We start from the raw sequence: 10,000 nt of genomic DNA, 5'->3' as shown, positions 1-10,000 counted from the left end.
TCATGGCTTCACAGAAGCTTCTGGAACATTCTTTTTCAGAAGCTCTTTTTTTCTGGTGGCCTGAAAAGGCCTTGTGTCCATTTAAGGGTTGTTGAAGCTAGCACGGGACTCTCTCTGTCTCTATTAGTTGTGTCAACCTCATGCACATGCCTGGCCTCAACCTCTGGGTTCCCTTCACAGACCTGTTTGTTTTTGGAGATCGGGGGAGAGGGGGGGGGGCATTCCTGACCTTTGAACCCTTGACCTTTCCTCTATAAGAGGCACTGAGCCTGAGTGCATGGCATACTTGAGTCTTTGTGTACAGCCGCTTTTGTGCACCTCGAGAGGGTCATATAGGGTTACAGACCTCACTCAGCACCCCCTCAGGCTCACCCAAGGACCCGACTCGCTCCCCTCGCCGCCCCGTCATGCTCGAGACAAAACAAAGGCCCTTTATCGCGGCCAACCCGCTCTACCCACGGCTACCCACATCAGTCCCGATATCGAAACGGGGCACGGGCCGCTCAGGAACAATCGCTCCCACATCGCCGCGACAACGACTCCCCCAGATCACTCACTTTAATTAAATTCCTTCTCCTCCCCTCTCATGTTCTCGGCTCAAACTAACAAGCGGATTCAAGTATCCACAGCAGCTTTGAAGAGGTCATAGCCTTTTTCTGTGGGAGTGCCCCTAAGATTCGCTCTATTACCGATCAATGACGCACTTGGCCACCCGTCAGGGCTGGGCTCGTGGTTGTTGTTGTTGTAAGCGGAGTGTGTTAGACCTTTTGGAGACGGCCATGCTGTTTCTGATGCTCAGGACGAGACGATGAAATGTTATCTCTCGTGTGCGCTGTGGTGGAAAAGGTCACCGTACGTGCGTGCAGCACATTGTTTTGTCAGCAGTGGATGCCACAGGAGAATTGCCCGCCTTCCATGTCGGGCTCTCTCTCTCTCTCTCTCTCTCTCTCTCTCTCTCTACCACTCTTTGTTGTCACATCGAGCGAACCCTTCCTCGGACCAAGGAGCACATACCAATCTGCTAAGGTCATTCCAGGAAGCCTGGCTCTCCCTCGCCTTCCTCCCTCCTTTCCTCTCCTCTCCTCTCCTTCCTTCTCTCTCTTATCCCTTCCTCCCCTCCTCTCCTCTCCTCTCCTCTCCTTCCTCCTCTCCTCCCTCGGTGCTCTGCAGTTGCTCCTCGCTGCGGGTCAAGTAGAAAGCCGATCCTCCTCTTCTTAACGATGATGCATTGGGCTCCAGGGAGACTGACCGGGCACAAAATCACCATGTCTAGACACAATGGCCCAACTGGACAACACTTTCCTAGTTTACACTCTATCTATAACCCTGGGGTGTTCGCTTTCAAGCTGGAAGTTTATAGAAACGTGATCACTGAATTATTTTGAAGAAGAAATAGAATAGTTTGGGGCGCGCTGTCACAGGAACAGGAACAGATTTTTCCTTATTGCCATGTTCCCGATTCGGAGTAGATGGTGACGGGTGGCTTTTAGATGTCATCCTATAGTTCTTTTTCTCTTTCTTTTTCACCCTTTCTTCTCGCCCCCCCTTGAGCAGGGGTGACATTCCTGCCAGGATGGGAGCAGGCCGTCTGAATGAGTAGTGACTTAGAATAATTTCATCCCCTGGACACACACACACACACACACATACTCGCACAGACAACCATATCAACAATAACTGTTGTTATTCCGTCGTGAGGTTGTCTGCCAGACAAGGTCATGAGAAAGTCCTACACGCACAGAGGCTCTATGTGCGATTCAACTCCATCCTGGGTGAATTAACAGTGGATCATTTGTTATTGGTTTTTTCAGACATTTGTGAAGGGAGCTGTCGACTGTTCAGCCAGTCTCGTGTGCCTGATTGATAGCTAATGAAAAAGTCTGATGGGCAACCCAGCCACAACACTGTACTGCTTGATTTCCACTGAATCTGATTGAGCCACAGTGCATTTCACTTCTCTGTATGCAAGAAGCAAATATCACCATTACTAATGCAATCATCAGTCTGCATCAGATTAGATTCCCTGTCTGTATGTATCTGTGTGTGTCAGTGTGTGTTTGTGTGTGTTTGTGTGTGTGTGTGTTTGTATGTGTATGTGTGTGTTTCGCAATATCCAAAACCCCCAATGGTACTGGGATTTCCAACTTATGATTACTGCCAAATCATACTTGGAAATATACACTTGTATCATTATTTTCCTGAAATAGGAAATGGAAAATAGGCATGTCCATGTATGTGTGGTATTGGGTTTGTGTCTGTGTGTGTGTGTCTGTGTAGATTTGTGTGTGTGTGTGTGTGTGTGTGTGTGTGTGTGTGTGTGTGTGTGTGTCTGTGTGTGTTTCTGTGTAGTATTGTGTGTGTGTGTGTGTGTGTGTGTGTGTGTGTGTGTCTGTGTGTGTTTCTGTGTAGTATTGTGTGTGTGTGTGTGTGTGTGTGTGTGTGTGTGTGTGTGTGTGTGTGTGTGTGTGGATGCGTGTGTGTGTGTGTGTGTGTCTGTGTGTGTTTCTGTGTAGTATTGTGTGTGTGTTTGTTTGTTAAGGGATACAGATCCCTGAGGAGCAGATGGCTAGCTCTATGTGTCTGTGTTGTTTGTTTCTGTTGCCTGAAGCTCTATGGTAATGATGCTGATGATGATGTGTGTGTGTGTGTGTGTGTGTGTGTGTGTGTGTGTGTGTATGTGCAGTGTGAGCAGTCTCACCTGATGCGTGAGCATGAGGACATGCAGGAGCGGACAACACTGCGTTACGAAGAGCGAATCACAGAGCTGCACAGCATCATCGCCGAGCTCAACAAGAAGATAGACCTGCTTCAGGGCAGCACCATACGGTTAGTAGACACGCCACACACACACACACACACACACACACACACACACACACACACACACACACACACACTATATCCCCCTCAAACACAATCTCCCCCTTAGACACACACACACACTCACACACACACTCACACATACAGTATATCCCCATCAAACACACACACACACATCTGCTGAGCTCAACAGAAAGAAGGATCATCTCCGGTATACCAACATTACATTTGTGAAGCGAAAAACACTCCCAAGATTGCACTAGATTACACCTTCAATTGACCTGTATGTCTTTACAGTAAATGCCTTCTGTTGTTTGCTTTCCCTCTCGAACACACACACACACACACACACACACACACACAAACACACACACTCAAACACACACACATTCAACACACACACACACACACACACACACACACACACACACACACACACACACACACACACACACACACACACAATCACTGAGGTAAACGAGAAGATCGACCTTCCCCTTGGCACCGCCGTCAGGTCTAGCTACAAATACACATATACACAATCACATATCCAAACTCAGGTCAGCAGGATTAGCATGGGGGAGGTGAAGGCGGAGGTGTGCTGTCCAGACACCCGGCGCTGGGCTGAGCACCCTGGGACTCTTCTGACAGGATTTCCCCTCAGGCTGAAAACAGCATGTATGTCCAGAGAGAGACAGAGATAGAGAGGCAAAGATATATACACACATATATATATATATATATAGAAAGAGAGAGAGAGATAATTGAATTTGTTAGTGCTTTCATTGCACCCCATTCTGCTATTTTGTCATTAGTGCTACAGTAATGTATTGTCATTCCATGCCTGTGAAACATTAAATGGGAACAGTCATGCCAATAAAGTAAAGGCACTTTACACTGAATGGAATTGTCAGGTAGAGAGAGAGAGAGTACTCAAAGAGAGAGAGCGTGCTCAGAGAGAGAGAGAAAGAGAGAGAGAGGGAGAGAGAGAGTGCTCAGAGAGAGAGAGAAAGAGAGAGATAGTGCTCAGAGTGGTAGAGAGGGAGAGAGAGAGAGAGAAAGAAAGAGAGAGAGTGCTCAGAGAAAGAGAGTGCTCAGAGAGAGGGAAAGAGAGGGGAACGCTCAGAGAAAGACAGAGAGAGTGCTCAGAGAAAGGGAGAGAGAGCGCTCAGAGAGAGAGGGAGAGAGAGAGTGCTCAGAGGGTGGGAGAGAGAGAGTGCTCAGAGGGTGGGAGAGAGAGAGAGAGAGTGGGCGGCGCGCTCATTGTGCTTGTCTCCCCTGTGGAGTGCACGTGTACCTGAGCGAGTGTGTTATCTGTCTGCTCTGGCCCCATCTGTGGAGGGTGTGCCGCTCCGTCTGCGCCAGGGAAAATGAAAACGTCACTTTAGGAATGAGGGCAACTCTAAGCTCTGCATGCTAAAGAAGTCTCTCTTTCTCTCTCTCTCTCTCTCTCTCTCTCTCTCTCTCTCTCTCTTTCTCTCCCCATTTACCTCTCTCTTTCTACCTCTCTCTTTCCTCTCTCTCGCCCGATTCTCTTCCTGTCTTCCCTTCCTCATCTCTGTTCCCCCAGCTCTCTCCGTCTTCCCCTCCTCTTTGTCTGCCTCTTCACGTCTCTCTCTCTCTCTCTCGGAGCGTCTCTTTCTCTCCCATCGTTGGTATTTTTGTTGCGCGTATGAAGAGGTTGGTTCCGCAGGTGAAGAAGAAGTGGCTCTAATCGCAGTGAAAGGCTGAGAAAGCTGAGCACTCAAAGGACTGGAGACCTTAATTACCAGCCAGCCAAGCGTGGCCGCCACTAGAAAGTTTTGTATAGTGTCGCTGTGGTAAATTGGAGACTATTTCCCTGAGAGTTTTTCCCTCAGAGCCCATTTCTTGAGCTCATTATCCCTCTGATTGTAATATGTATCATTGCTCATTCAATTTTATTTTGTGGCCGTATGCTTAATGTGGTCAATTACAGTATCACACAGAGGGCAGAGAATAGATTAGGGATGCACCGATCCGATATTTGTATCGGTATCGGTACCGATATTGAAGACATTTCTAGATTGGGTATCGGTGACAATAAAAAAAAAAATTTAATTTTTGTTTTTGTTTTTGCGTTTATGTATATAGGTAGTGTATTATGAGTGCACATTGCTATTAGTAGCGATTAGCATGCTAAGCGGAGATTTAGTTATGTCCTGATGCTGATTCGCTGTAATAAAGATGGGTTCATCCTGTTAAGATTTCGACTGGATGAGCTATGAATGAGATTCATGTTGCCTTGTGTAATGTCCACAATTATATGTATCGAGTTATATTAGTTGTAAAATTGTTATCAGGTAGCAATAACTCAGTAATTCAGTGCAGTGCTAATTAGTCCCCATTCTCATTGCAGACACACACATATGTAGGATCACATGCATCGTCCTGTAATGGAAATTGATTAATGCACATTAAAGGGAGATAAAGAATACTGCTTTGGTAATCGTGGGTCTTTTAACGGACTATAGAACCAGCAAATACATTAACAGGTCACCATGCTGAGCCTCTACAATGTAACGTAAAAGTTGACGCTAGCGGATATATGATTGCTAACTAATATGAACACTAGCACTAGTTAGAACGTACATTATTTGTGATTATTTTTAGCCTATGTTATGAATTGATAGTGATGACTAGACATGATGTTAAGTAGCAAATGAGCAAAAAATGCACCAAGATATCATGTCATGCACTCCTCATTTCTCCCTCTCGCACGTGTGGTCACACACATACACACAGTTACCATAGTTTCGCGCTGTTTTTTTACATCGGTATCGGATCGGTATCGGCCGATACTAAACCTCAGATATCGGTATCGGTATCGGAGGCGAAAAAAGCGGATCGTGCATCCCTAGAATAGATAGATAGATAGATGCATGCATGCACAAACACACACACACACACACACACACACACACACACACACACACACACTATATCCCCCTCAAACACACACACACACATACGGTCAGTACTGGGAGCAAGTAAAGCCAGTAGCGCAGCATGTAGACCCTGCACAGAACAGGTCATTTGACACTTTAAGGAGGGGGGTTTATAAATAAAGGAAATGTTATAAGGGATGAGTGAGTGCTGTATGTCCATCAGTGTGACATCACTGGGGTAAAGATTGTTCTTTGGCCTGGTCATGCAGGCTTACAGGGGTGAAGGTGTCAGAGGGGTGAAGATGCTGTGGCCTATAGGTGGGTGGGGTCTCTGCCTCTGGTGTAGAGGTCCATGGCTTTGAGCCTGCAGCGGGTTCTGTAGATGACTCCCAGTGTTGGGAGCTGTGAGCCGTTGCCATGGCGGGCTGCAGGGCCTTCCGGTTCTCAGAGGTGCAGCCAGAGAGCCATGCTGTGATGCAGACCAAGCACATCACATGCAATCATATTTTATAGACTTATGTACGTAGGAGATAATATTTGGATCGTAGATCAGTGGCCTTAAATCAAGGGTACTCTTCTGGTCAGCAGTAAGGCAGAAGCACAGAAAGAAAGCGGTATCTTTTCACGGTAGCCGTGGTAGGGCTTTTAGCTAGAGCCACTGCCAGTTTCAGAGGTGCTGTGTCTCTGTAGAGAAATCCCCCACACCCCTCCGGCTGTTCAGTTATTCCTCTAACTCTCTCTGACATTCCACTCTTCCCCTGCTGTCTTGGCGCAAGGAAGGCGTCAAGCGCGAGGGTAACATTAAGCCGGAGTGAGAGGCTGCTGCTGCGGCAGGTAGTCCTGTGTTTTGACAGGTGCACAGTGGGGCGTACCTAACTCTGTCAGGACCATCACCTGTGCACGGAACTCCTGTGTGTAACAACTCTTTAATGATCAGCTTCTGTGTAGAACACCTCTTTAATGATCAGCGTCTGTGTAGAACTCCTCTTTTATGATCAGCTTCTGTGTAGAACAGCTATTTAATGATCAGCTTCTGTGTAGAACAGCTATTTAATTATCAGCTTCAGGAACTAGGGCAGAATATCATAACACAGACAGGGTATGATTCTAGCAAGTGCAGGGATTTTTATCGTGTTTGTTGGCACAAGCTGGCACTCGTAGTGTTTCTGCTAAGCAATACACACTTCTGTATGCTACAGTGTCTCTGCATATTGAGACGTTAAGAGTCGGCGTGTACCTCCGCCGGTGGTCTACTGATGACTGGCTTAATTGGCCATTTGCTTTGCCTCCTCTCAAATGTCAAACCATTTCGCTGGTCAGTGTTTATTATGCGCATTTATAAATAGGTATCATATAGCCTGACAGAAAAAAAAACACAAACCAGGCCTGGCAGTTACCTCTTCACCCCGTGAAGATGACTGTTACTTCATCAGCCAAACTAACAAGCATGCACACACACACACACACACACACACACACACACACACACACACACACACACACACACACACACACACACACATACATAAACTCAAACACACACATACGGACATAAACGCACACATATACATACGCACATAAACGCACACACACGTGTCAAAGCAGTTTAATTAAAACCAGTTCAGATGTATGACCCGTGCAAAGTGCGGTCAGAGGGCGTGAAAACTCACCTTCGCATGACACGCATACTTCAAACGAGAGTGAACACTGGCCTGGACGGGTAAATGACGAGCAGCATACCACATTAACTGACTCACCCCTAATTAGGCTTTACTGCACTATTATCGAGTGTCTTTGATAGGAGTCGTCTCTCGACGTGAAGCGTTGGCCCGAGTCGATTTAAGAGCAACCATTCCAGTCATTCTCCAGACATAGATATAGATTCCCACCCAGACGCCTGCCCCCGAGGACGGATCCCGGTGTTGCTAAACCTGGATGAGAATATAAGCGCTTATTTAAGTCCGTAGACTGGCGTTAGATAATGTTACATTGATTTTAGCTCTGACTCCAACTGTGCTGAAATGCCTCCCTTGATGTGGACATAGAGGTACCCTGTGGATATAGACTGGATATTTGAGGTATTCAAATGAAAAAAAAAACATGACTGATAAAATGAAAAGCGAACCATGAACTTTTAATTTTGTGCGCCCTAACCAAGTCTGTCACACCTCTGTTTCAGCCAAAGATTTTTCAAATGAATCTTCTTCTTGTGTCTTTTGATCAGTGATGTATATTGTGTTTTTTTTACAGTGTAATGGTATAATTAAGCACATGCTGTTATGCGTGTTGAGTGTTTCACCTGTTTGAGTGTTTACCTTTTTTGCATCATTTATCGAAGACCTCAGGAATAGACTTCCTGTATAACCTGTAAACCCTTGACCTATGACCTCTGACCCCTCCTGCAGGGAGGAGGATGAGTTTTCGGAGCTGCGCTCAGAGCTCAGCCACAGCCAGCAGGAGGCCAACGAGGACCCCGACCTGGAGCAGGCGTCCGTCTCGCTGCCCGAGAACCAGTCCACCCTGGTGACCGCCGACATGGGTGAGCACCCCGCACCCCTTAAAGCCCCTCCTGCACCCCATGTGACAGAGACACCCCCCCAAACAGGGAGGAGATGGGACCGATGTTTTTGTTTTTCCCTGTGCATACACACCAATTACCCTCTTTGCAGAATCCTGAAAGGCACCTTATATTAGCTTCCTCCTCCTCGGATGCTTGTGAACAGGCTCAGTCCTGAAGCCCTGCTGCGGCTGCAGGCATACTACATTTGCTGTTGTGTTCCTCTGGATGTCGTTCTGTGCTTTTGAAGTGTTTTCTCTTCCGTGCGCCTCGCAGAGGGGATGATTCATGGCAGTCATAAAGCCAGAGCAGTGAAGTTAAATGCTATCCAGGAGACAATTTACACGATTCGACCTGCAGTCTGAAGAACTCTAATGATAGGCCACGTGTGTCTGAGAGTGCTGTCTGAATGTTTGCCCGATGCTTGTGTGAAATTGTGTGTGTGTGTGTGTGTGTGTGTGTGTGTGTGTGTGTGTGTGTGTGTGTGTGTGTGTGTGTGTGTGTGCTTTTGTGTGCTTTGCATGCATCCTTGGAGTCGCTCAATGGAAAATTGATTTGGTTTTTGTTTCCCTCACGCTCGTTCCTCCCAATGCTATTTATACAGGTGTCGTCTTAGCCGGTCGTCGAGAGAGAGGGAGAGCGGGAGAGAGCGCCACAATCTCTTTTCAGATGGCGAACCAAAGAGGCTTATCGTTCCGCTGTTCATTATCGCCATCCTCTAGAGAGGGAGGGAGAGAGAAAGAAAGAGAGAAAATCTTTTCCAATCACGCGTAGTTCTTTTGTATCGCTCGCACGTCGAGCTCTCTATCTCTCCGACCGAAGCCCACAATAGAGTCGCCCCCAAAAGCAGGCATTGTCCCCCCCCCCCCCACGCCCCGCACACCCAAGCCTTGCCCCCTCCAATCAGGACATCAGCATCCATGGTGATAATTGCAATTGCATTGTGGGCAAAACACTGTTTTATTTGTGTCTGGCAGTTGAGACAATTGTCAATCGACTCACTCGCACAGATGTGTCTCTGCGAATTAGCATTTTAATTCGAAGCTTGAAATAATGGTCCTGTTTTTTTTCGGGGTTTTTTTCCGTTGGAAATCAAAATCAGCAGTCCCATCGGTTTTGGCAGAAATGCGGGACCAGATGCTATCAACAAGCGCAAGCATTTTTTTGGAGTATGGAAGGCAGCACATGGCTAAACGATAGTTATCTTCTGAAAAGAGTTTGCGCCAGCCTCTCCCTCTGGGCTCCAGGTGTGCTACTGATTGTACAACCTCACACTCCTGTTACAAGCTAGTTTTTGCTAAACATCCCATTTGGTCCATTTCTCTAAACACATACAAAGTCCTCTTGCAACTACCCATAATAATCACTTAATGTTGTCGAGTGTTTTTCTGGCTAAGTGTGTTGCTGTTGACAAATGGCTCTGTCTGTCCCATGGCCTCCCTCACCCACCTGCATACCAGTTTTCTTTGTTTTAGTGGGTTAGGCTTTCTTCTGTCTCTCTGTCTGTGTGTCTCTGTCCTATTATCCCCTTGTCCATATAACAATATATAACTCCATGTATTGCTCCTGCTGCTTGCTTTTATTGATTTTATGTCAAGCAGTTTGAATTGCAACTCTTGTATGAAATGTGCTGTATAAATAAAGTCTTACTTACCTACTTACTTACTTACTTACTCGTCCCTCCTCAGACACGTGCAGCGACTTGAACTCGGAGCTG

The 10,000-nt window shown here is 46.7% G+C and overlaps 1 protein-coding gene across 2 annotated transcripts in view; it reads left to right on the top strand.

Moving 5' to 3' along the window:
* The window catches only part of mcc (MCC regulator of WNT signaling pathway), a 108,594-nt gene that overhangs the window by 40,582 nt on the left and 58,012 nt on the right, over window positions 1–10,000 (top strand). For both annotated transcript variants that reach the window (XM_080847066.1, XM_080847065.1), the window contains 3 exons: window positions 2,684–2,826; window positions 8,132–8,265; window positions 9,972–10,000. The exon at window positions 9,972–10,000 is cut by the window's right edge and continues 135 nt beyond it. In XM_080847066.1, coding sequence (XP_080703192.1) covers window positions 2,684–2,826; window positions 8,132–8,265; window positions 9,972–10,000 — 306 coding nt within the window. The remainder of the gene's footprint in view (window positions 1–2,683; window positions 2,827–8,131; window positions 8,266–9,971) is intronic.

The sequence above is a fragment of the Sprattus sprattus genome, assembly GCF_963457725.1.
Source record: "Sprattus sprattus genome assembly, chromosome: 11".
Taxonomy (NCBI): domain Eukaryota; kingdom Metazoa; phylum Chordata; class Actinopteri; order Clupeiformes; family Clupeidae; genus Sprattus; species Sprattus sprattus.
Note: the sequence above shows the minus strand (reverse complement) of the source record. Positions and strands in the feature narration are given on the sequence as shown.